Genomic DNA, 27,556 nt, shown 5'->3' with positions numbered 1-27,556 from the left:
CCGTTAGGGTAAACAGAGGACACAAAAGATGGCCGACTTTGCTTTCTCTACGGGGGCCCCTGGAATGCAAAACTGAGCACTTCATTAATCATTCATCTTTAATAGATTATGCAAATTCCAGGACATAAAAATCAACAAGATCAATAACGGTATGCATTTTAATTGGGAGTAGAAAACATTTAAGGAATGAATATAATCTCATTGCTCCATCCAGTACGAGAGCATAATTTATTGATAATTGGATTCCAGCCTAAGTGAGGAAGGTAATTTAGCAGTTTCTCAGCCTTGGCATACATTCCTATTTACAGGGTTTGCTAATGGCAGAAAAAAATAATAATATCGCCCCCTAACAACCTACACACTACTTCCATGTATTACTTTGTATAGTTGAAGTGATAAAGTTTACTGGATATTGCCTGCGAGTTTAATTTTGTTTGTGTTCAGGGCACCCAGACACATTTGTTTAATTAAATGGCTGCGCTGATACGTTCTGTGAAATTGCACTTCTTGAAAAGTTTCGCCTTCTCTTAACGCAACCTCAGGTCCTCCGACATATCGCTTCAGGAGGCCCCAGGCCCCCAGCTGGACTTGGAGGCCACCTGCTATGAGTCTGCTCCCCGGAGCGAGACCACTTTCATAGGAGGAGCCCTGCATAAAAGACAAAAACACACCTTTCTTCTCCTGAGGCCCGACTTTCCGGGGCAAAGCTACCTCCCACATATTCAGGAGTAAAAAGGGGGTCTTTCTTTTCCCATCACTCCGTGCCTGAGTCTGGGGTCAGACTACAGGGATCATATGAGACGGGCGACTGCAGTTTTTCAATCATGCTGTCCTTTTTCCTGACTAGCTCACACACATACACACACAGGCACACACACACACTGACTTTGATTCCCACTGCACCATTATGGGACTTTTATTAAAACCCTAGCGTATTTAGAGAGTCAGCGTGGCCCTCGGTAAACCTAACCTCTCCAGGGAGAGAGCCTCGACCGTCACAATAAAGCAATATTTCAATTACCCAGGTGGCTATCACCCTGGACCGCAGAGCTAAGGAAGCCAAAGAGCAATACAGCCGCTACAAGACATCTAATACACTGCACCTGCCTGCTGGCTCTTCTAAGAGGAAGGTAAAAGTGCAAACACGTCATCAGTTTGAAGAAAAAAAAAGAAAAAAAAAACATCTTTGCTTTCTGAATATTTTTCTATGTGAGTGCATCTGTCCGAAGCAAGCCAGCCAGCCAGCCAGCCAGCCACGGTCCCATCCCAGCTACTGTCAGTCAGCGAGATATGAGCCTTAGATGGCGGTGTCAGGCAGCGGCGAGGACAGCAGCTGTCTCTCACCAGAAACACTCACAGTCAATCTGTTAGCAAGCGATTGTGGGCAAACAGCAGCCAGTTAGGAGGGTAGGAGCTGTAATTGTGAAAGGCCTGTAGGCTCTAATGGGCTCAGGCGGTGGATCGCCCCTCAGTCTGTACCTCAAAGATGAACACAACAAAAAGCCACACAAAGTGCTTTGAGAGAGATATTTTTTTTTCTAAGTAATTTGAACTGATGCAGTTGGAAAAAGTATAAATCTGTAAATCTACGGTGCCCTGCAAGAGAATTTAAAAGACTCGAAATATAATGCAGTATATAGACCAATTGGAAAGAAAACGACACGTGGTTTTCAAAATTGTTGCCAAAAGTGTTGAAGGAAAGCAACACATGTATTTACCATCTTCCTTCTGCCAATCAGCTCTGACCAGCCATCCTGTGGCTACTGAGAAATATCCTCCACACAGCATGATGCTGCCATCACCATGTTTCATTATGGGCACGGCGTGTTCAGCGTGACGTGCAATGTACATTTCCCAACATCCTTGCTGTCTCCTAAATGGCTGCAAACTCCAGACTGAAATCAGTACGGCTTCCTTTCAACAAACGCTTTCCTCTTGTTACTCTTCCATAATGTGCAGTTTTATGCAGTGCACGGCTGATTGTCCTATCGACTAACTCTCCCACCTGAGCAGCAGATATCTGTAGCTCCTCTAGGTTGCTATGGGGCCCTTGGCTATTTCTTTGAAATACCTCTGCAACCCAGACTTCTGGAGAAAATTCAACTTGACGTCTAACCTTTAGTCCCTCACCGCAGGAGCATGACATTCCATGCAGTTCCTGCTTCAAACAGTGGATGTTGCTGCAGATAAAATCTGCCCGTGTTCAACAATTGGTAACAAAGTAACAGTTTGCAGAGGAAGGGCATGCCTATCACAACTCTAACTGCAATGTTTGTCTTCATAAGTGTTACTTTTAGCTGCCCGGCCTGTCAGTTATGGTGGATGGCTATATCTTGATGGATTTTTAGTAGTTCTATGTTGAGTCGATCAAAGGTTAGAGTATTGTTCTTTGACCTAACTCTGCTTTAAACTTCTCCACAACTTACTCGATGACCTGCCGCTATGTTCCTTGGTTTTTGTTATTCTGTTTTTTTTTTTCATTAATGTTCTCTAGAAAAGAAGAACAGAACAGCTGCACTTATACTGACAGAATTACACACAGGTAATTTCATTTAATTTGCTGACTTCTGAGGGCAATAAATCACACTGGGTTTTATTAAGGAGTATGTCAGCAAATGGCGCTGAATTCAAATGCATGGAACAGCTTTTTCATTTTTTTTATTTCTTTTTTTTGCAACACATTTTAAAAACTTGTTGTCATATTCTTTTGATTTTACAGCTATGCAACACGTGTTGTTCAACCACTTAAATTCTCCACAGAATATCTGGAATTTTGTGATTGTGTGATAAAATGTGGAAAACGTTTTAAGCGCATAAATATTCTGCAATGCAAAGTGTTTGTTTTTAAACTTTTAGGCTTTTTCAACTGTAAAACGATGTGTATTAAAATGTGTTGGTCAGAGATTCGTTATCAGGGCATTGTGCCAAACGTTTCTTTAAGTTTAAGAGCTTTTATATCATGTAGTTTTATACTTAGGAATACTTAGGAAGTTAGTATAGTGAATGGCGTCAAGGGAGGAGTTTTTAGGGAGTTAAAAACACACAGAAGACATTGTTCTGCTGTGTTCCTCTCGCTGACCACCTTGGCGTATATATGTCTTTCACTGCTGCACCTGCGCGCAGTCTTTCAAGACCCAGTGCAGCATGAATCAGATTGTACCTGTCACAACAGAGTAGCTCTGCGAGACACTGGAAGCGAGGTCGGAGCTGGCACTGGTGGAGAGGCTGGGCTTCACATCTTCCAGGCTGGCATTCAGGGACGGGAGGGAGTACTCATTCGCCTGCAAATAAACAAACACACACACACACATGAGCAGGTGGCAATCACAGACATGCAGCTCACTTTGCCTTTATTTAATTTCACATTCCACCAGGTCAGGTGGCGATCTGATTAATATTGCTCGTGCACTGCGCACAGGCTCATTCCAGTCGCCGGAGTAGATTCCCCAGTTTAGATGACATTACGTGCAAATATGATTGACTGACACCTCCTGGTGTATCTTGTATTCTCCCACGCGGGATATTTCCTGCAAATTCTGTGAACATCACCCCTGCCTGTGCTCCCTGTGCTTCAGCGAGACCTGTGATGATGTATGCATGCATTAGGGCTTGTCTGAGAAGATGGCAGAGAGGGAGAGAGGGATGAGAGAGGGATTGGAAGAGGAGTGAAAGGACGGGGTGTCAGCTGGCTCTTTGTGCTCCACTGCAGTCATCCCTGTGACCAGTCAAGGGAGGAGACATTCAGGGCTTTGTTACAGGAGACATGTGGTGTGTTTTTTTATTTTTTTTATTTTTATCTTTTCTTTTAAAAAAATATATGGGGGTGTAAAACCTTAAATTCTGCCTTTGCGATTCACTTTCAGGATAAATGCATAAAAAGAGGATTTTGCATCTTGTTTTATGATTTTTATGGTTTTATTTGTTTTTTTTTTTATTGGAAGCGTTTAATCTCAGCTGCTGCGAATTCCATCTCTGACGTTTTACAAATCTCATTATGTCTGTGCTGCGATAGACAACTCGGTGCGAGCATATAATCTCTTGTTTTGTGCACCTTAATCTCTGCTAAAGGCTCTGTTTGCAGTTGTGATGAATCTTGTTTGTTAATGAGATGACATTTCCTGACCCAGATCTTTATTTGAAAGGATAAGTGTTTGCACATTTGCGTCTGCGAGGGTTTGCGTCAGACTGCGTGTGTGCATCTGTTTGTCTCAAAGGGCTGGGTTTGGGGGTGGGGGTGTGTGGATGGATATGGGGTCCCAGAGGGGCAAGATGGTGACCCCAGTCTTGTCTCCCTCTATCCCAGATAAACTCTAATTGTCTGCTTACAACTGTTCCCTGGCACTAGGCTGGATGTTCCTCTCTGTCCCGTTGGGCCTCAGCCGCACAAGAGCCATTTTGTCATGCAGATGGGATGTGGGTAGGGGCTGGGCAGAGCCTGGGCGGAGGGCGAGTGGCGAGCGCAGAGGGGACTGAATGACCTGACCACATGGCTGCCAGAAGTGTGGGAGGGATGAGGCCTATTCAGCCTGGCCTCTTCAAAATGGCTTTTTAATGCCCTGATGCAGACACCAGACAAGCCCCTAATAGCCTAATATCCCACCTTTTCATCAGTTTAAGAAAAGGAGGGGGTGTTGGAAACGGGCAGAAAAAAAAAGGAGGTGCATGGAAAGAGTGGAAAGCAGGCTGATTAATATTACATTAAATTAAAACTGATTTTTCTGGACCATTCTGACGCCGTTTTTCACCCCCTTCCCTCACCCCCCTCTTGGCTTTTTAATACCTTCTCCTCCACTCTTTGTGATTGCAAGTCATTTCCAATTCGTTTTGGTATTGATCTTGCCATAGAAATCACTTTGGTAATTAGCTGCATTAGGGGCTGTAAAGCAGGCTGAGGGGCTGTCCCTCTGATTTATCGCCGCTGTAATTCCCCACGATCGCAAAGAGATGAAAATGAACTCAATTAGGGCACAGCTAAGGCTGTGTGGGCACCCAGATAGAGTTCCAATGGAAAAATTAATAGTCTCTTGTTGTTTAACAGTCTAATGAATGTAAATAAAGCTTATCCTCTGTAATAGGTTGTAGGCTTCAAGGCTACTTTTAGGCACCAGTTTGCAATTAGAGGTTATGCCATTTTTTTTTTACCAAAAATTAACAGTAGCTTCAGCATATTTTGACCAAAAACACAAATATGTTTCAAAAAGAAAGCACTGGTCCACATGGAGAACCATAAATCTGGTTAAATCAGAATTGGCCAACATAGTCATGATGAGTAGGCTTGAAAGCAAGTAAAACTCCAGAAAAATTCATCATAACTTTTACTGTCAGTTTTGACATCTGCAGATTTTTTTTTGTAGAAAAAAATGAATAAGAAGAAAGACTCTACAGTCTGTAAACCAAATTAAATGTAAAACTTGTAGCCGCTCCTGTGGTTGGGATGGTTTTATTACCATGGCATCTGGGAACCAATTGGCTACAGTCTAATGACTATGGCTCCATGTTTAAGCCTTTTCTGAATAACTGGTGGTGGATATCCAGGCCATCTCTTGCAGTTCAAAGTCCCGGGCAGTCATTGTTTCAGACATTCATGAAACAATTCAAGTCACTGTCAGACTCCTGAAGTTTGAGACTGAATCAAGTATAACTACCATGGTTTATTGGGATCACAGTAACATTTAAACAAACGCATAACATGACCTCATTGCCTTAAGTACTTATACTATGCTTAAAATAATTTAACACAACTGAATATTACATTGAGATAATGCAGCAGAACTAGGATTTTTTTTCAGAAAACTAATTTGTCTTTCTTGTAAGTGAGGGGAACATGTGGCTGCTTCCTTTCAGACGGCTGACTGGTGGTCCACATCAAGGGGAAGCAAACATTTTTGGTTCTGTTGACGGCTCAGAAAACATCCTCAAATAATCCAGACTGAAAACGTTCACTGCATAGAAAGTGACAGACCTGCTCTGGTTTGATGTGCTCTGAAGTGGGGAAGACATCAGGGTAGGAAGGCCGTTCGAACACGCGGTCCAGGGCTTCCAGCTGTTGCTGGGTGAAGGCGTCCGCTCTCAGGTGCTTCCTCAAACTTTCCACGCTGCCCTGAGAGTCGCTGCCAGGGCCTGAGCCATCTGACCCATCTAAAGAAAGAAGAGAGGAAGGACCAGTTTATTCACAAGCCATTACTTTAAATCAAGAGATGTGCTGCTACTATGCCCTGCTGATGACGGCACTCTTCGCTGTAGACATTGTAACTAAGTGAGGAAGGCCTGGTTAGCTTTTTTCAGTATATTCCATCCAGACATCCACTTTATCCATGCAGGGTTTTTTTTTTGTTGATTTGAGAGGTGGGGAACACCTTGGACTGCTTATCCTCAGTAACATTTTGTTTTTCAAACTTAAGTCAGAAGAAAGTCAAACAGCAGCATACAACCATTTCCATGTAAAGCGCACCATAGTTTTAGTATAACACATTGGTGCGTTCATATTTGACACATGCTACATAATAACCTCCTGACGTCCCCCAAAAATGTTTGCGATTGCAGGCCATAAGCCTCGAGAGCGGCCATTATTAACTGAACCGGTAGGCAGGAAGGAAATTCTGTCTGCAGAATGGCAGAATTTCTTCAAATGATAATTATTTTTGCAACGGTATGCCTGGCTTTCGGACATGTTTAGATATAGTGCATGGTCATATTCCGGCACCTGGTGCAGTTGGTATTTCACGATTATGAATATTCTGGTGTGGTTTGAGCGACAGCGTGTTATTTGAGTCGCTGAGGATCCCAAGGCGGCAGCACCCGTGAAAAACACAGAACAGATAACAAAATACAATATATTTTACTCTATATAGGTGTGCTTTGGTACAAAGTTACTAGCATTAATACTTCACGTTTGCCATTATAGGATGAATGAAAAAAGAAAATATCCAGGGTTTTGTTTGACTTTATGAAACTTTTTCATAATGAATATATTTTCTAGGATGTGTCGAGACATGTCTGTGGTTTGTTCAGGCTACGAGAGGGAGAGTGCAAGAATTTTAGCCGATAACAGGAAGGCTGAACAGGATATCGATCATGGAGCACGCTTAGAAATGATGTAGGCTTTTCATAAATGTCAGAGTTAACGTAAGGGTTTTTGTTTGGCTGTATTTGCAATGCTAGGCATGCGAACCATATTAATCCACAATGAAACACTGTAAATACATTAAAATATAAACTCTATGTTAATTTTATCTTTGATTTAAAGTAACCATCACACAGAGTTTCACTGTGACCTACACAGCTCAGTGACACCCCCCCCACCCCTACTTCTAAAATAAACAGTTAATGACTGATCATGGCAAGGAGGATAACAAACATTCAGCGCTGCCTTTTTAAAATCTTTTCAGTCATATAGAGAAATAAAATTGGTTTGAGTAGGTCAGGCTTGATAAAAACAGGAGCTACAAAATTCTGATTGTTCTCAGCTTCTCTCTTTGTTTTCCAGTCACTCTCTCTTGCTCTCCAAACACAACACCCCACTCAAGCTGCGTCCCCCCCCCCCCCCCCCCCCCCCGCCCCCCCCCACTGCCCCACGCTGCCGCCATCAGCACAGTCATCATCTGATAGGTCCATGGTAATTGATGGATTACCTTCAGTGCAAATATATACTTGTAAGGGAGAGCGCGTGTTTCAGGAGAGAAAGTAGGACTGACGATTATATACAGAGCCTCTCATTCTGCCTCTGGGAAATAGAGAGCCATTATTTAACTGAACTATTTCCTCCTGAACATATTACCCGTACCCGCTTCTCTCTTTCCATCCCCCCACATATTGCCTGTCTCTTGGAAAGCAGAACAGAGCGGGGATGCAACAGTCGGGGACCGAATGAGGATGGGGCGACGAGGGCAAGCGTATGCATTTCCTCACTTGGTCACACACTATATAAACAAATGAGCCTATGCTTTCCTGGTTCCTCTGATCTCTGACCCTATGAACCCAGGCAGGGAGCCGGCCGCCGCCGCCGCCGCCGCCGCAACTCTCCCTCTGCTCACTCATCATGTCCTGAGCACTAAAAGAAGAAAAAAAAAAATCTTAAGTTAAAACCTCCTGCCCAGTATTCCAGGAACCTGCACTCTCTCCTGGCTGCCTCCCACCACCAACCCTCCCTCTCCTCCTCACACTGCGCCACCAACAGCGGATGAGGGCTTCAGCTCCCGTACAAATCTGTCATTCTAAATTTGCAGCAGATTATGTTCTCTCCTGGGCGAGGCAGCAGTGATATATGATATGCAAGGCCGCTATTGATTGCCTGATCCGCTCGCAGAGGAGGGAGGCGAAATGAAGTTGGAATGAACATCATGCCTCAACTCATTGTGCGTATAATACTCTACTTAATCCCACATTTTTCTGTGCTATGGAATTCAATTGATCAATCATGTTCCACTGATGGTACCATTTCAGGGGCGTTATTGCCATTCTGCTCGGCTGCTTGACCTTTTTTCAATGGCTGAGGCCACGGGATGAACCCGATTCGCTCCGAGAAATAGATCCATTGAGAGAATGGAATAGAGGACGGCAAATGGGAATGAGTAGAGTGTAGATCGGAGTTCTGCTGCGAAAATACAGCACTTTGACTTTATCCTTGGGTAACATTGACAGAGGAATAGCATTTTTCCCACAACATGTGTTTTTCCAACCATGGATTAACAACATATTTTAGCTCTTTTCCATCTCCCAACAGCTCTCTGAGATGGAGAGCAGCGATGTTGTTAAGTGAAACTAAGTAGTTGTGTCTTACAGGAAGGAAGCCAGAGACAGTAAAGAGGTAGCTCAGGATTTCTGAAGCGAGGTTCTCTTAGAAGGTCATAAGCAATTAATATCTTACGTGCAGCAGATGGGTCATATAGATCCTCATTTATAATAAATCCACATAAGACGGAAACAGAGGCTGAATAGAAAGCTTGTTCACGATTGACCAAGACCAAAAGGAACCTATCCTGTATTAAAACAGATCCAATTTCAAAATAGGTCTCAGAAATGTATAGTAACACTCTTTTATGAACCCTTAAATTTTCTTTCAATTATTGACAGAACAGCCTTTTTTATATGAGAAAATAGGAAGTAAGGATGTGGCGTGCCACCAGTGGCCCTCTTGAAGTACTGAGAGAAAAAACATGCAAACTATTTTCAGCCCATAAAAAAGCAAAAACAGTTTTTGTGGCTTCAGTGAAAGCAATTTAATGATTTTCACACTGGCTTACTTTTCTATTAAGAAGTTATTCTCACTGAACCTCATTTACAATATATATATATATATATATATATATATATATATATATATATATATATATATATATATATATATATATATATATATTTGTGCATTTAATGCAGAAAGATCATCGGAAGTGCATTGCCTCTTACCTTCCTTTGCTTGTTAAATGATCATTGGCTTCTCTGTAGCATAAATCACTATAACATTTTTGAGCATTCAGCTGTTTTAGGATGGTAGAGGTCCTCGCTGGTGTTAGCCCGTAACAGGCTAGCAATAAGTTATGGTCTCTGCAGCAACCTAATCTGCTTTTATGCAAAATGAAGACATTCAGAAAGTATTTTTGCTGCAGGTAGCGGTTTAGACAAATGTTAATTTATGAACCTATAAACCGTTATCACCAAGTGTTGGACTGATATTCACAGAGAATTAGTTGGTTGTTTATACAGAAAGAGGAGGTAGGAGATCCTAGTGACCTTTCTTTTGTAACAAAAACACATCTAAATGTATGTGGTCATGGTAAATATCTAAAAGTCAGGCAGTGGAAATAATCCATAAACTAGCATTCATTTAAACTGCTATTGCTGCTTTTTACACTGTGACCAGAAATGCTCTTCATGTTCTTTTGTTCACATATTTTTCACAAAATAAACTCAAATGGCAGCACACTGCCTCCATTTCCCTCGTAAGTAATCATTAGCTTCTCTGTGAAAAACATTCCAGTGCAAATGTGTCTGTGGTTTAAAGGTTCATAAAATTGCATCCTAATAAATAGCTTTGATGTTTTTTTTAATAAATTTTTTTTAGTTTGTAGCTTTTTATAAAAGCCCCTCTCGAACTAGCTTCAGCCTGCAGAACTAACTAATCTAGCCATATGCCAAATCAAGATGCAATTAGGGTGTTTTACAGGAAGTTCTTGAAGTCTTTTACCAGAACCTCATGTTAAAAACCCTGAACATTGTATTTGCTGATGTGAAACAAAGAGTCAAGCTTAATCAATAGACAGTATGTGTCAATCACTACAGAAGCACATACATTTTCTCCTCAAACATTTATGACGAGGCAGCAAATAACAGCCACATTTTCATCATATGCTTAATTTTGGTACGCCTCCTGTGATGTAATGTGAACAGCACTCTCCATCTTATCATCAAGAGATAACTCTGGAAACTGCTATTTGACTCGGACACCATTCTTTGGCTTAGCCGATGATTAATTTTACGCTATTTAAAACTAAAGTAAAAATATAATTAAATAATGTTCAGTTTGTTCATTTTATCTTCAAATCCAAGTTCTAAAGCTTTTAGAATTTGCCACTAAAAGGTTTGTGTTTTACATATATCATGTGATAGGTGAAATAAATCAGCTCCATCCTTTGACAGTCAGTGTGTCAAGTGGAGTGTGAAGCCCGACTGTCAGATTGCGTCTGTGAGGGTGTGTGTGTGTGTATGTGTGTATGTGTGTGTGTGTGTGTGTGTGTGTGTGTCTCATTGACTGGCTCGTTTCGTTTTCTTCCAGTGTTTCTTCAACCCCTTCGGGTGTCTCAGCAGGTATTCTCTTATCACTCCCAAAGCACCAGCTGACTGCATCCCTTTGTTTTAACACCGACGTGTGAAGAGATAAAAACAAGAATCTCCCACAGGGACGCTCACACGTTTTAGTTTTGGAAGACGGTTCCTTTGATCAGCCTAAACGGATGCCTTTTGACCTTCTAGTCAACAAGGTCATGATATTACTGGAGGATGGAGTGGACGATGCACATTCAAGTGAAAAAAGCATCACAGAAAGAAATACTGACATGCATACGCACGTCTGTTAACGGCCGCAAGTACAAAACAGGCCACTTGGTACGGCACGGTGGTACTAAATGTCCTTCTTTCATCTTTTCTGTTCCTGAGATAAGATAACTCAGAGAAGAGTAGAGGAGGAGGCTTGTTTGAAAGGCAAATGAATTCCTACGCACGGCCCGGCTCGCTCCATAAATCAATGACATGTGGGGTTTTCCCAGATCAGAGGCTGCGAGTCAGGCGTTCGCGCATTGGTCCTGCGCTGATAGGTGAAATGATGCTATAGCAAATTGTGGATCATTTGTTGATGATTTTTAAAATGCTGTTGAGCTTAGGAGAAGAAAAAAAAAACAAGAGAGAGCGAGCACAAACAAACTGGTATACCCAGAGGGTGAACACTCCTTCCCTGTAAGCTAGCTATATTTATGAAACCTCTGAAGCGGAAAGGAGAGAGCTGGGTGGGGGTGTGGTGGTGATGGTTGGGGGGGGGGGGGGCAGCAACACTGCCATGGCTGTTAAGATTCTGTTACGTTGTGGCGTGTTTAAGAGCTTTATTAATTCGATTTAGCACCACCAACCAATGTACTGACAGTCAGCAGGCATAGTGATGCAGACTTGATATTTGCTCTCACTGCCAGCGCTGAGGTGTCGATAATATTTTATTTAGACCTTAATCTTGTGAAGTTGATTCAGAGAGTTTACAATCAACACAAGCACATACATAATTTCAGGAATACCAGGCATTTAAAAGAATTATTCAGGATTTATGAACGGAGGTTCTGTTGAAAGGCAATAAGCAGTTAATATCATGCATAACTCGATTGGCGTTTTTATTTAGTATAACTTTTTCAGTTTCTAGGACCTTACTTGGTCCTAGAAACTGAAACTAAAAGCTTTTCTGAGAGGGGCTTAGATCAACTATCTTAAAACAACTTTTCTTGAAATATCATACTATCATAAACATAACAATTTATGCAAAAGCTAGTTCGCTGATGACTCATGGTCTCCAGCATTCAAATTAAATGTAAATAATCAGACTTTTCTATATATACCTGGATATCGGAAACATACATTAATTAAAGGTTAGTAAAACTCTGTTTATATGAGCCACTAGGACTTATTTTTCAGATTAGAATAGTTTTAAGGTGGTAAAAGTCCTTTGTGGTCTTGGCCCCTCTTAGGACTTGCCATTAGCTTCAGCCTCCGGGACCATCTAATCTGGTTTGCAATAAATGAAGACATAAAGAGAGTTATCTCCTGCATGTGAGATATTAACTGCTTTGCTGCTTTTAGCAAAACCTGACATCAAAAAGCCTGGTGAGAATAAACAAAATTTCCATCTTGTGCTTTTCTTTAGCTTCTAGCAAAAACCTAACTGTTATTGTTATGTGCTAAGTGGTCTTTAATCAACTTTATTTAATTTTCTTGTGCCCACATCAGCCCGCAAGGCAACTGAAGTTTTGGTTTTAACATTTTGTTCTGAGTTTATTTTTTAAAAGTAGGCTGACAGGACTAAGGCCTCCGTACATGGGTTGTGCTCACTACCCCTGTGCCATCGGAGCATGCCCAACAGAGTATCAACAGAGTTCCTAATGGCTATAATGAACCGAAGAGCAAAGCTAAGCACCAAGGATTTACCATCATTCCAAAATATGGGAATACTTGGGCTTGTACAATGGTACAAAGTTTTTTCAATCCAGTTGAATCCAAAGCTTAAGGCTGAAACACACAAAAGCGTCCGATCCGACGAACAGACCCCTAAAGATTTTTTTCCTCTCCTACTGACAGCGTAGAGGCTCCCTCTACAGACCACTGGACTCACAAGATCGAGTTTTCCCTGGAGAATACAGTACCGCAAGATCCCGAAATTCCACCAGCTAAAACAAGTCGGGCAGAAAACGTAAAGTTGCTAAAAGCTCAAAGAAGATCGCTGTTTCACAGTCATATCTCCACGCTGTACTTCTGAGCTCGTACCACAGGTAAGTACACTGTTTATTGAAATGTTTTATTGATTAGTTATTGAGCTGAGTGCTTTCCGGGAAAAACTATATGGAGACGAACCTGGCTGGAGGATGTGTACCGTTAACCTTGCGGTTCGGAGATTTTATTTTTTATTTTCCCCAAAGTGGGCGTATTTTACTTTGCCAAAGCGTCTCTCTTCCTGTCTGGCTCCTGGATTTCCTGTCAAATTGCTACATATCTCTGACCAAGATGGCGCAGGGGTCTACCTTGTTCAGAGCTACGCAGCGCATCTGCTGAAAACTGCAAGCCGGTCTGCCCGGCCTCATTCGCTTCTACCAGATCTAATTGCTACGACGCAATTTTTCGTCAGCTCGGACAGATCGGATGACTTGGCGTGCTTCTGCCTTTACTTTTCATGTTAGATATTCAGAGAAACTATTCTTTCAAGGCTCCGAAAATATTTTATGACATTTTTGATATATGTGTTATTGTCAAACTTTTTTTTTTTTTTTTTTTTTTTTTTTTTTTTACAGAACCCCAATTAAAAAATCCTGAGCTATCCCTTAATGTAAATTGGATTTCTATTCACAGTTTTTCCAAGAGTCACCGCTGTTAAAATATAAATGTTCATACATTTACGTCTGTGTTCAGTTGATTTGTTTTTTCAGAAATCTTAATTCAAGATTGAATTAAAGTGAGTATAGTTTGCCAACAAGCCCAATTTTACATGTCTGGCTTGCTAATATGACTCGTTTCTTATCTCTGATTCTATTTTTTTTTTTGCTCTCCTCTGCTTTCTTCTCCCTCCTGTGTACCAGCCTGTCGTTTAGCGTTGCCATCCTGCATGGTGTGTATTTCAGGAAATGCAATTAATGAATTCCCTACTTTTTCTGTGCCTTTTTCTCCCCTCCTCATGCAGAGCAACGTGTCGCTCCATTAATTCTCAGCGTTGATGCCCATAATTGACTTTTTTCTCTGACATGATTCCTCTCCACCGAGTTAGTCCCCACTTTACTATATCATATTTTTCAAACTGCTCTCGTTGTGCGTTGTTTACAGCGATACATGCGGTCTCAAGCAGCCGTGCCGTTTGAGGACAGATGAAGAAGAAGGGGACAATGGGAGGAGAAATGAAATGTTGAAGAAAGGAGGAGGGGGGAGGAAAGCGGTGTGGACCCCTTTTGTGCCTCTTCTACTGTTGGCTCTAACAGCTTCTTGTCTCTATGTTACGCTCTGTGACTCCTCTCAAACCTGCCCCCCCCCCAACACACACACACCACCATCAAGGCCATCATGGCGCTCATGATTCCATTTCTTTCTGTCTCAGTCTGGATGCATTTATTTTTTAAAGTGATCCTCTATTGACTCATTGTCATGGAGCAGCTTGACTAGCCAACCATTGTAGGCCCGGGTTCAAATCCGTACACTAACTGATTTAAACTTCACAAATGGGTCATATGTGTTGAACGATTCAGTCCATACAATGTCCGAAAAATAAATAAATATTGAATGTGAACAAATCAAAATTGTGTTTTCGCTTCTTGTTTTTTTTTTTGTGGGGGGGGGGGGGGGGGGTGAGGTTGATATGATTCAGGTAGCTGACCATGATCGTTCTTTTTTGTCATGAATGAAGAGGCAATATTTCTTTCTCAGCTCTCACACACTCATCAGCTCCCCTTCTGCGCTCATCCCACACCCACGCTACAATCACAAGTTATGACCTTTGCTTTCTCCATATAATTTATCACTCTGGCTCCCTGCTGCCTGTCCTCCCAGGAGCTCCTCTGGGCTCCGTCCAGCCATGAGGAGAAGGCACAGCGTTAGGTCACATCAACCTGACTGCAAAGAGTGTCGAGGGGTAACCTATTGCTGCGTGGTAAGACCAGGAGAGCACGAAATTTACATTAAGCTGTTGCTGTGTGAGTCACTAATCAGAATTTAATCTGACGCAGCAACTTTCAGTGAAGCCGATTGCAAGTGTACAGGAGTCAGGGGGGATAGACGGAAAATGTATGTGTTGTTTACAAATAGCCGTGGTGTAGAGATACACTAATCAGGTTCATTCCTAGACAATTCATCAGTGTCTGGCTTGTCATTTTCAATTATTGACTAAATCTGATTTTCTGTTAAAAGACTACAACACATAGAAAGAAAAAAATATGTTCTTTCGGTTATTGGATCAAGGTAATTATTTTCTATTCAACGGAAAAGTTAAGAATTATAAGACTATCCTCATTTATGGATGAAACTATATGTAGTAAACTTTAGTCTAATTTTTTATTCAACGTTGATAAAAACATTCTAGGAGTTCTTAGTTTTGATGCAGTTACAAAAAAAGAAAAAAAAAATCTGATTTTTGATTCTTTACTACATTGTTTACTAATCAACAACTGGCTGGTTCCAAACTCTGACTGGTGTGCATTTCTAGAAATAAAAATGCTGTCACTGATTTACTTACAAACAGCAACAAAAATGACTAAATTACTATTACAGTCCTGAAGGGTTTCCATTGTACGCATACAGTTGATGTTTTTGTAAATCTACCCTTTTTTAATTCAAGTGTGGTTCTGGCCCTAAGGCCAGCAGGGGACCTAATAAATCTCAAAGTTTGCTTATTCTCTAGCCTTGTTCTGGTTGTTGCCATTTCTTTATAAAACTAACAGAAATTAAATGAAACTGCAGCGAGTCTGGATATGAACTGGCTCTAAATCCTAAAAATTTAACTGAATGGGAGAAACTTTTTAACACTCAGCAGTCGCCGCCCAATCCTCTCTGACTTTTCTTGGCTCCCACTCCACGCTATAGGTTTAAATGACTGAAGGAGAACATGCTGTACAACAGGCTAATTTCCTCCACTTTACTATTAATGCATTTGGCAGGAACAGCATTCCATTCCCTGTAATGAGATACACAAATAAATCTGGCTATGGATAGATTCAGAGCTGGGTGGTGGTGGTGGTGTGCGTGGTGATGATGGTGGGAGGGAGGGGAGGGTGCAAAGGAGAGGGGTGCATTGAGACACAGACTCCCAACCCTGGCATAATTGGTATCACTGCTTGCAGACATGCAAACCAATCTCTCCACAGATAGGGCCGAGACTCTCTCTTTTCCCCCCTTAAGGCTATTTCTTTTGTCTTTTCAATAGCTTGCACATCCAAGATAGAGGGAGGGGATTGGGGGCATACGAGGGGGGTTAATTTGTGAATTAATAGCTTTTCTCTGCAGAATTGCAAATTCTTTTTAAATGTCACTATGTTCTGGATGCAAAGAGCATCCGGAGCCGCAAACTCTCGCGCAAACGCATTTCCAAGTAAAGGTGGGAGTCATAAACATCCACAAATCCGAAAACTAATCCCCGCTCCATTCTCGTTTAGTCTGCCAGGACCTGCCTTATCCCTCCTTTCCTCACAAAACAGATTTTTTTCCTCCTACTCTTGCATGAGCTGTCCTGTGTAACATGCTACTTTTAATTTGCAATAACACATGACAAGGACAGATTAATAGCTCTTATAGCACCGGCGTCCCTGAGGCTCATCTTACGGGGGACCAGGTGTACATAACGCGTGTCACACTACATTATCTCTACACCGCTGCAGTAATGGGGACCTTTTTCTTCCTGAAAGGGCAACCGCTGACTTCAGTCACACAAGGAGCACAAGCCAACACCGTTGTGACACAAGCCGTACTAGGACGGTACAACTCTCCTTATAAAGAGCCCTGTCAGGATTTAGAATATGCCGAGACAATCACGCGATACTTTAAAATAGTTGATTGTTTTATGCAAAAACACACAATGAACACCAATGAGTCATCTGCAAAGAGTTGTAACAGGGTAAAAGAAAAATCTCAGCAGCACTCAGTCTTTTCTTGTTGTTACTGGAACTCATGTTCTTATTTCTACTTTGATGTATTCACTAAGATTTCTTGTATGATATAACGTGATTTAACTAGTTTACAAAGACCACAGTTTGCAGTTAATATCATCCCCAAATGCTTTTAAAACATAAAGATATTCTATTGAATAAAGAGTCTATCATTATTATTTTTTTTAAAACTTGGCTTAAAAACCAAAGCTGCACTGTTTTGCCACTGACTGAACTGAATAGAGATTTTAATTAAAGAAAAATCTGAACTAGAATTTTAACCCTAAAGAGCAGCGGGACGACTGATGCTTTCAAACATGAAATAGTTATTTTTCCAAAACAAAACACACCTGTAAGTCATCTGCATAAAGTTATAACAAAGTAGAAAGTAAGCTGCACTCAATCTTTTCTTATCATTAGTATTAAACTTTTCTACTTCCAGATATTTACTAAATCATCTTTTGATAAAACACTTTAGCTTTGTAGCTTAATTGTTTAACTTTTGATTTAAGAAATTTAGAGATGTTGCAGTCTAGCAGGTGAGACCATCCCTGAGAGCTATGGGGGAAAAAAAACACACTGGCAAAGCAAGATATTTTTATCATTATATTTTTTTAAAGTGAGACTGAGGCCAAACATAAAAGCTCAACATGGTGTTAAACAACAGATTAAACACATATTTTAATTTAAGGACATAAGAGGTCTGCTAGCAATATACTGCATCTTATTCTTCTTCATAAACATAAAAACCTCAGCAAGTATATGTTATAAAAACCCCACAGAGTAGATTAGTATTGAACTGCCTGTCATTAAATGGAAAATATGATTTTCCACACTTACTTTAGCTTAATTTATTTCAATTTCCCTGGAGATTATTTATTGGAAAAAAAAATATTTTCCTGCCACACTTGATGAGCAAAAAATAAATAAATAAATAGGAAACTAAACACTGCAGGTGAGAGGAGAAGATGTGTGGTTGGATTGATTGAGCAAAGCAAAAAAGAAAAAAAAAATAGGTTGTCTAACTTCAACTTACAATGTCCTATTTTCCTTCCATCCAAGTGGTTGCCACTCCAGAGAACTAAAGAGACAGAAACATAAAAGGAAAGGAAGTGGCCTGTTTTTATCAGTGCTCTCTGAGATCATTTTAAACCACATCATCCCAACCAGCAACCTCAATGATGTGCCCACACAAACACACACAAACACACACAAACACACACACATACACACACATACACACACACAGCCCCTGCCCTGCCTCCACCGGTCTGTTCCTACACCTGTTCAGGCCTCCACCGGGGACATGTTAATTCATAGGCATTAAAAAAGCCAATTGTTTGCACAACCGATAATCTATTAGCCCTCGGGCGTTGTGTGTCCACTCTCCTGCTCTGCCCAGTAATGAAGATAGAAAAAAAAAAAATCTTTTCTTGGACTGGAAAACCTTTCACATAATCTTTGAGTGTGTCTACGTCTGCTTTCTTGCCAATTCTCAGCCTTCGTTTACAGTGAAAAAAACTGTTTATTTGTCCCTTTTTTAAGAAAAGAATAAAATAAAATGTCCCTAAGTTTTTATGCAGTGCTGAATGTGAAACTACCAGAAGTTAACTGAGAAAATCAAGATCACAGAGGAGCTTTTTCTGCCTTTTTGTGACTTTATGGGGATAGAGGCAGCAATGCTGATGACTCGTCAGGGGGGATTAGAGTTGTAATGACAGCTATATGCAGTGTTAGTGATATCAGATAGAGATGCTTCTCTGTAGCCATATATCTGTAGGGTAAAAAAAAGGAAAGCTGATTGGATCAAAGTGCTCTCTCTCTCAACATTCGGGCCTGCCTGATGTAACAAATAACAAGTCACTGGGGGGCACACAGAAGCACTCTCTTGGCTGCAGCACTGTCATAAATGCCAACTTCTTCACACACAGAGGGAAAAAATAAGTAGAAGAGAGATGAGATGAATTAAAAAGGATGACAAACAAAGGGATGTTGTGTTTTGTCTTTACCATCATCCCGTTTCCTCTTCTCGCTGTTGGAGCGGGGGATACCCAGAATGCCGTTGATGGAGTAGGACCCCACTGGATTGTTCGAGGCACTGGTCACGGGAGGCGACGCCGTGCTGGGCACTGATGGAGAAAGTTGTGTGAGGGTGTGTTTTCAAGTTGGCCCTGAGTTGTCTCAGCAGCAGCGCCAGTTGTCTTATATTTTTTTCTGTCCTCTAATCTGCTTCATTCATTTGCTCACCTATGGTGTGGCCGGGCGTGGAGAGCGGCGTGACGGATCCATCGGGGGACGGGTGGAATTGCTGCTGGACTTTGGTGCGGATAATCCTGATAAAGCGAACAACAGACACGGATCAATCGATACCGGTTTCCACGGCGTGGAGATTTCACATCAAACCAGCCCAGCCTCGGACGCTTAAACACGCCGCATCACGTCCACTTTATGTCTGTGCATGTACAAAGCGCTCCCGCCATTTGTGGGCTCGCTTGTATCCTCATATTCGGGCCTGTCCCTGTCACAAATAGCCAATCTCTGGGCTTTAGGGCCAATCTCCCTGCTCCTTGTGTGCAGCTGAATAAGGGCTGCCCCCTGGAGATTGTGGATTCAATCTAGCCGGATTCTGAGGTTAGAAATATGATAAAGTCCCCCCCCCCATACAAGTAAGATGTGATGTGGCGGGAAAGTCTTCATTGCACTTTGGTCTGAATGATCTTGCAAACAAAGCATGAAATCACATCAATTCACCTCAATGATCAGCTTCACTGGCTCTACCTGGCCAACTCTAATAATCTCCCTCTCCCTGCAGCCCGCACACTCTTTTTCTTCTTTCTCCCGCCATCTCTCAAAGCTGATCTCTCTTCTCCATCTTTTCTCATTTCTCCTCTCTTTTCTGTCAAGTGCTGCCTTTACTGTACTTTATAACGACTGCCTCTCAAACCCACTTCTCCTGGCTTTTCTTACTTTTTCTTTCTACAATCGTCTCGTCCATTTTTGTACGTCTGCGCTGTATTATTTTTTTTCTTCTTTTTTTTTTTTTTACCGGCTAAAAATCGGACTCAGAAGTCCTATGTGTTCAGGCCCTATTGATTCGAACTCTCAGACAGAAAAGTTGACGACAAACGCCGGGAGAGGCACGGTTAATGCAAATTGTGATGTATAAATTAAACGTGACAGATTAGCAATAGTGTCTCAACGGCTCAAGCGGTGTCCAGCGTGTTTTAATCGTTGTTTTAATCACTTTGAGATAGTAAACAAATCTATATAAAAAGAAGCAAGCAGAAGAATTATTTGAATTGGCAAGAATTAAGAGAGACTTTTGCAGCATAAGCTCACAGAAAGGCTTTGACCAAATCCTGCTGCCACGCTGTAAAGTCCGCCTTAGCTCTTCTGGGACATGATCGCATTAAACCATGATCCTTTTGATTGACAGGAGAACATGAGATCATTGATTAACAGACAGCGACATAAACCCCACGTGGAATCACATCTGGCTGCAAACGTGCGTCAAAAACAGACGTTTCACAGCCTGCAGATGAGGTGACTGACACCCACACGAACACAAAGTGACCAGGAATCCGTCAGCCAAAGGGTTAAACTCAAGACTCTTTTCATTCTCCCCACTATCTCACTCTGTCCTCAACAACTCTCTCCTTCAGGCAGGGCAACAAAAGGCAAGTAGCCTCCCCCACCTCCTCCTCCTCCTCCTCCTCCACAAAATCCCACATCAATATTTTATTTGAATTTCCCAACATCTCATCACAACAGTTATCTGACCTCATGACTTGAGGGAGTCTCGTAAATTCAAGGACTTTGTTTCGAGTTGTGTTGCTGCTCGTATTGAAAAAGCAATCTGTGTGGCTGAGTTAACGACTTTGGAGTTTCTCTCTCTTGTGTGTAAAACGAATCCATCAAGTAAAAGAAATATTAAAATGCTGATCAATGTGGACGGAAAGCCTCGTAGCTGTGCTTTTCTCCAGTGGGCATGGGACTACATCACAAAGGGCAACCCCATCTTTGTGTGATCTTTAATAATTCATAGAGGGAAATTGTGTTTAAAACCAAACTCTTTAGTCAACAGAGCAGAAGTCAGACACTTGACCACAAAGACCACCACCAGGGGTCTTTTCTCTAGCTTCTCCTCCATGCATTTTCTTCTCTATCTTCTAACAACAACACAGCAACACATTCTGCGCCTTTAGCGTTTCATCGTGCTGGAACGAGTGCAAGCTTTACAATTAGCCTTTGTCATTTTGAAAGTAAGAATAGTTAAGTTCAATCGGGTTTTATATCTGAGCACATCGGAGGAATAAAACTCTGGGTGAAATCTTAGAGTTGCTTGGCTACAACCGTGCTGTTAATTATTAAAATGCAAACTAGAAAACAATGTGGTTTCTATGGACACATTCTTCTTCATAGCAGATTATTACTAATGTTTCCAACAGTAACATGAAACAAAGCGGCACAGAAACAAATAATTGCAACTCCTTATTTTCTTAACCAGCTTAAAAAAGAGAGAATAGCTTTCAGGAACCTGTTGATGAATCTCCGAAAGGTCTTTTCTTCTCGTTTACTTTTTCTTGAATTTAGCTGGATGTGTTATGAGACTCTTTTCAGCTCATTAAAATGTAATGCCGAGGACCAGCTCTCTGGAACAGTGCCTCCTAACTAAAGTTCATCGCTGGCATGCACCGCGGGACTTTTTTCCTTTAATTCTGCAAGCCTTTCAGCGGGCTATTTTCTTAAACCTGCATCCTAATAAAATAAACTCCTTCCAAAGCTGGCGCCTGACGTGCAACGAGGAAAGTGGATATATTGTTCCACAATGCAAAATACATTATTGTTTGCGGTTTTTACACGTTATACTCTTTTAGGCTCAAACTACTATTCAAATAATTTATTATTTATAATAATAATAATAATAATAATAATAATAATAATAATAATAATAATAATAATAATAATAATAATAATAATAATAATAATATTAATAATAATAATAATAATAATAATAATAATAATATGGTCATTTTAATGTTATATTTGACAATACTGTGTTGGACAACAGAAATATTGGCTGGCAGCGACGATGCTGCAGCCGCCTCTGCGGCAGTGTGGTCCGCGTATCGAACGCCTGTGTCGGGTATTTCCCTCCGCCTCTGGATCTGGTTACGCAGGTATCGATCGGTTTTTATCGAGACAGATGTGATCCTTCGCGGCCCCGTGCTGCCTGCGTGTTGTGGAGGCCTTCACATTGGGGAGAGGGGAGGGAGGTGGGGGACCACCCCCCGAGCATTCTCGGCAACCAGAGTCTTTATTGGCATTTTTTTCTTCTTTTTCAAAATTCAACTTTCCTTTTTTTTTTTTTTTTAAATGCATCCCAAATAAAAATATATATATATATATATATATATATATATATATATATATATATATATATACGTTTGATTGAAGGGTAATTTACGCACTTCGGGGTCGACGTTGGCACGCACTGAATCCTTGTCGTAAATTAAAAGGAAACAACAATCTGCACCTACCTGTTGATGGATGAAACACTGGGGACCGTGTCGTTGTCGCAGACCCCCTCAGCCAGTAGTCGGTCCCTTATCTCCCACGCAAACATGGTGGGATTCTGGCGCTTGTACTCCGCGATTTTATCCACCACTTTCGGAGTTGCGACCTTTGGTTTGGAGCCCCCGATGACTCCGGGTTTAATACTGCCGGTCTCGTAGTACCTGCATGGGGACAGAGGGAGCCTTCCTGAATGGATTCCCCGCCTCCGGTCAACTTCAAATGTTATATGATCAATAAGAAAGGTGGCTTTTTAACATTTTAGCAACGCTTAGTCCATCGAGCTTCGGCAGTTAACGCACATTTACGGCAAAATCCGAATAGGATCTATTAATTGGCCCGGGAGCGTTTTGGAGCTAATTGAGTGTCAGCTGGAAGGCGAGCACAAAAAAAAAGGGAGTGTAATTAAAATAAAATATGAGCAGGGCAGACAGGACAGAACAAATGCTTTAGGAGCCCACTTTTAATTTCTAAATTTCACCACTATATTAGTAGCATGCACCAAATGCCACCGTGACCTATTGGTAAATGTTGGTGACAAACATTCAGTGTGTGTGAAATGAAATACCTCTGAAATGCCTTCTGATAGCTGAAAAAAATATATGTCAAAAAATTATTGGTGCTCTGAAGAAAAAAACCTGGTTTAGATGTTTTTGCAGGCGCTGTTTTCCTGGACAAGACTGACTGCAAAAATCTCTGACTAAAATGGAATTTGATACGATTTCACTTCTTACACATTCTTATGTTTTATTGGAAATTTTTTTGTTATTTAGTCTTCACTGTTAACAAAATCTCCAGCTTTTTTTTTTTTTTTTTTGACATGGTCGGGGTGTGTTTTCTCATGCAAGGTGTCACAATCCGCCAAATAATTGGAGGAAAAAAAATAAATAAAAAAAAAATGAACCAAAAAAGGAGGACATAAAGGTTCTGCCTCTGTCAGCGATGGCTGAAGCGGAGACAGAGCGGGATGTGCATTTATAACCTACTCTAAAATTGATGCTGGACACGCACACGGACACACGCGGACACACACTCACACACACGCGCGCGCGCGCGATGATGGGCCCCCCTCTCTTTTACCTGCCGAGGATTTTGCTGACACAGCCGTGACTGACCCGTAGCTGTCGGGAGATGTCGCAGGGCCGGACGCCCTGGTGGGCCAGCTCCACGATCCGCTGCCGCACCACGTCCGGGAGGGGTCTGCCGTTCACAAACACCCCGCCGAGCTGGTTTACACCGCCGTGCCCTGCGTGGGATACAACAACAACGCGAGGGGGGACATAACATTACATACCTGCAGACAGGACACACTCTGCTGTATGTGCAGGGCCGTTTAAACGAATGCAGTAAAAAAGTTAAAGGTTACTGTTAAAGAAAAACAAACGCCCATTTACATCTGCAATATTCTTCTTATTCAATAATAATAATAATAATAATAATAATAATAATAATAGTAATGGCCTCATAATATCAAGCTTTTCGTGTTTATAATACAGATATTAATAACAATCTTATTGCGAATGAGGCAATATTTTCCATGAGCATCTCTCCCTCTGTAGCTGAACACATGTCGCAAGTATCATCTTTCCAACCTGTTTAATTTTCCTCGCTACAATTATTGTAAATAATTAAAATAAGCTTTGATAACTCATATTACCAACGCGGATTGTGCGAAGCAGGACATATTAATAATTTAGCCACAGCCCGGGTCTTCTTTTACCCATATCATATGGAGTAAAAAAAAAAAGGATACAAAAAAAAAAACGACAACAACAGAACAATCGAACAAAAAAATAATAATAATACATGCAACAGCTCAATTTTATTCTCGTCTTCCCGGTGTCTTAAAGTGAGACAAATAGTGAATAATGGGACACGTTTGCGTGCATTTACACACAGCGAGATCTCGTTTGCTCACGACGAGGCTGGTGGAGCCCCAGGTAATAAAATGCTTTGTATTTAAATCGAGGTGTTCATAAATGGTCAATTCCGGGGGAAGTTTTAAAAGTTAGTTAATAATAAAATAATGATACAATAAAATAAAATAAAGAAATAAAACAAACCCCAACTACCCCGTGTTTAAGTATCAAAAAGTCGAAAGAATATTTTTTTTTTTTTTTCTTTCCAGTTTCCTGATTGATATTTTTGCTGTTGTTTGAATCCTGGTTTATTAATATAAACGATTTAATTTTTTTTATAAGTCAAAAAATGGCGTTTCGAAGAAACTAAGAAAAAGTTAGGATTTATGTTTTCAACTGATGTTTAAACGTTTAACTCTTAAAGAAAAATAGTTTCCAAATGGGTTTGGGGCCATGAATGCACACTGTTTTTTTTTTTTTTTTTCAATCACTTGAGCTGTCTTTTTGGTGTAAGTAGGCTAACTGCCGCAGATAATCTAATTTGAGCCGGGGTGAAAGCCACATCACAGAGATGTTTCGCTCTATAAACTAATTCAGCATACTCACGGTGCATCGCCGAGAAGGGGTCTGCTTTGCAGTGAATATCCATGGGATAGCAAAGGAAAGAAAGGTAATCGACTGAGGTCGCCGTTTCGCCTTTGGGATGCAGCTTTAAACGGATAAAAAATTTAGATTTGTCTAATAAAAAAACAGTCCGCGTAGGAAGCAGCCGTCCGCGGGTGATTCAACTTCTTCCTGTTGAGTTTTCCTAAAAAAAAAAAAAAAAAGAAAAGTCTGGAAGAGAGCCTGTCAGGTGCAGCGCATGACCCACGCGTGTGTAGAGCGCACCGGCTGCGCCAACATTTGGCTTTAAACTCGGGTCACTGTGCGTGTTTGGAGGACATCGTGCGGGAAAACGAAACGAGCGCCGACGTAAAGCTCTGAGGCTCCACTCAGAAGAAGAAAGGAAGGAAGGAAAAAGAGAAAATCCCCTCTCTGCTCTGACAGCGTGTTGGACCGGCGGGGCTCTTGCGCGTCGGTCAGATAAGGGGCGGAGATGACAACAACAATATGGACACGGCGGAGACAGAGCAGCGCGTCCACCCTCAACCTCCGGAACGGGGCTGTGCCTGTGCGAAGCTTTGGGCTTAGAATGAAGCCCCTCTCCTTCTGTCTCTGTTTCTAAAAGCCGCAGTCCCACAGATCGCACCCCCATACCACCCACCCCCCACTCACACCCCCCCCCCCTCCTCTCCTCCTAGCCTACCTCCATCCCACAGATCCCCTTGCATAGAGATGGATGACTTGTCAGACAAAGGCAATAGATTCCAACACTTTGTGATTCGCCCACGTAAAAAAAAAAAAAAAAAAAAAAAAAAAAAAAAAAAAAAAACCTGCAGCTCAAACGAGGAGGTCCCTGCATCCGACAGCCAGGAAGGGGAGGGAGACGGAATGGGAAATGATGAGACTTTGGGGTGAAGAATCAAGGAAATTAAAGGCACGGGGTTAGAGGAGAGGTAAAGCGCTATCAGGATATGTTCTATGAGATGTGCAGGCCTACATGAAGGCTTGCCAAGAAGAAACACTCAGGGATTCTTTCAGGATGTTTTTTTTTTTCTTTTTAGTTATCCCACAAAACTGTTGGACTTTTTACACGAATCCATTACTGACTTTGTTCACCTGAATCATATAAAAACAAACACTCTACGTAAAATAAAAGTGCCATTTGCAGACTGTAAGCCACTTCTGTCGCGAGGCTATTTGACTGAGAGTGTTCGGAGGAGAAGGTGAGAGAGTCAGCCAGAGTAGGCCGTCATCATCACCCCCATCATCATCATCATCGTCATCATCATCATCGTCTGCCAGTTGCCTGTGCCCAGTTCTGCTCTGTAGATGGCGCTCATACAGTAGGATAGGCAGCCCGCTGTGCTGGAACATGCAGGCGTGCATGCCGGCGTTTACTGGGCAGGAGCAGCCGAGGGCGGCCTGGTCAAAGGTCGATGCCGAGACTACAGTGAATTACGCGCCCCCTAATCTCCTCCGGAAGTAAGAGGAAAATGAAGAGGAAACAGTTTGAGCGCTCAGACATTTAAACACGTGTAAATCGGAATAAGATGTATGAAGTTGTTATAACTTCTGCATTTCTTCACCAATGAAACTGTAGGGTACCCAACCAATGAAATTAGCATAACAATTTACAAACATTTTCTGTTTAGATTATTTTCTTCCGAAGCGAAACGGCGTACCTGTGACAGCTGAAAGGCTCTTAAATATTTCTTTTAAACTACCACTGCTTTTTTTTTTTTTTTTTTACATAGTGAGCAACATTGAATGCTTGCTGATATTTAACAAAGTTTTGTATATCTTGTCTGTTCTGCAAGGGAAAAAAATTGAAGAACAAATAAAAAATTGGTTTATGATTAGACCCTCAACAACACTTTGCTGAAATACTAATAAACATTTTAAATCTGATGTAACAAGGGGATATACAACTCATTTCCCTGTCAGCCACAGCAAAGATGTGCCACTTGTTCAGGGTGAAGTTTGTTCAGTTTGCAATCCACTAAAAACAATTACTTTGACGTGTGCTCAGAATTAGTTATTAGAATAATTCAGATTTTAATAAAGCATTTTATCTATAAATGTATTGTCCAGTGAATGGATTCCAGCATTATTAGCTACTATTTTTGGAATTTTTTTTTTGGAAATGCATCCAAAATTACAGTTTTATTGAAGGTGGAGATGGGATGGGGTGGGGAGGATCCATATATTTAAGCAATATAGAAACAAAAACAAAAAGAAATCCTGCAGGAATAAAAAGGATGCTGTCATATCATGTCCGTACTGCAAACTGTTGTTTGAGCGAACTGAGACTGAGAGGAACGAGAGAGAAGAGCAAGTGACAGCAGATAGAGGGAGGCCAGAAAACAGCAAAAGCACACAAAGTGTCATAACAACTTTTGGTAATATTAATAACTTGATCAGCTATTTGCAAATTTTACAATAGATGGTAATAATCAACCTCAAATTATGTGGGGCTTCCTTTAGTGGTGAATTGAAATTCCCATTAAAATGGAGACTAGAGATGTTTTGGCCATGCCCTTTTAACCTTGTTAACTATCAATCACTCACTATACTGTATCCACTGCTAATAAGATACCACCAGTACACTTTACATGACATTTTATTGTACATTTGCTAATAAAAACCACACATTTT

General features: G+C 41.3%; 1 protein-coding gene across 24 annotated transcripts in view; it reads right to left on the bottom strand.

The window, feature by feature from the left end:
* pax2a (paired box 2a) overlaps nucleotides 1–27,556 on the bottom strand; it is a 40,106-nt gene that overhangs the window by 9,674 nt on the left and 2,876 nt on the right. The window contains exons 1-9 of one of the 24 annotated variants that reach the window (XM_036126256.1): nucleotides 24,905–25,551; nucleotides 23,520–23,700; nucleotides 23,008–23,028; nucleotides 22,406–22,603; nucleotides 19,113–19,198; nucleotides 18,875–18,994; nucleotides 17,902–17,946; nucleotides 5,963–6,138; nucleotides 3,161–3,281 (exon numbers count right to left, since the gene is read on the bottom strand). In XM_036126256.1, coding sequence (XP_035982149.1) covers nucleotides 3,161–3,281; nucleotides 5,963–6,138; nucleotides 17,902–17,946; nucleotides 18,875–18,994; nucleotides 19,113–19,198; nucleotides 22,406–22,603; nucleotides 23,008–23,028; nucleotides 23,520–23,700; nucleotides 24,905–24,947 — 991 coding nt within the window. In that variant the 5' untranslated portion in view covers nucleotides 24,948–25,551. Of the gene's footprint in view, nucleotides 1–3,160; nucleotides 3,282–5,962; nucleotides 6,139–17,901; nucleotides 17,947–18,874; nucleotides 18,995–19,112; nucleotides 19,199–22,405; nucleotides 22,604–23,007; nucleotides 23,029–23,519; nucleotides 23,701–24,904; nucleotides 25,552–27,556 lie in introns of those variants that run through there. The other 23 variants (XM_036126257.1, XM_036126258.1, XM_036126262.1 and 20 more) reach the window with 23 other exon arrangements.

The sequence above is a fragment of the Fundulus heteroclitus genome, chromosome 22, assembly GCF_011125445.2.
Source record: "Fundulus heteroclitus isolate FHET01 chromosome 22, MU-UCD_Fhet_4.1, whole genome shotgun sequence".
NCBI classification, from domain to species: Eukaryota; Metazoa; Chordata; class Actinopteri; order Cyprinodontiformes; family Fundulidae; genus Fundulus; species Fundulus heteroclitus.
This window is presented reverse-complemented; position numbering and strand designations above follow the sequence as displayed.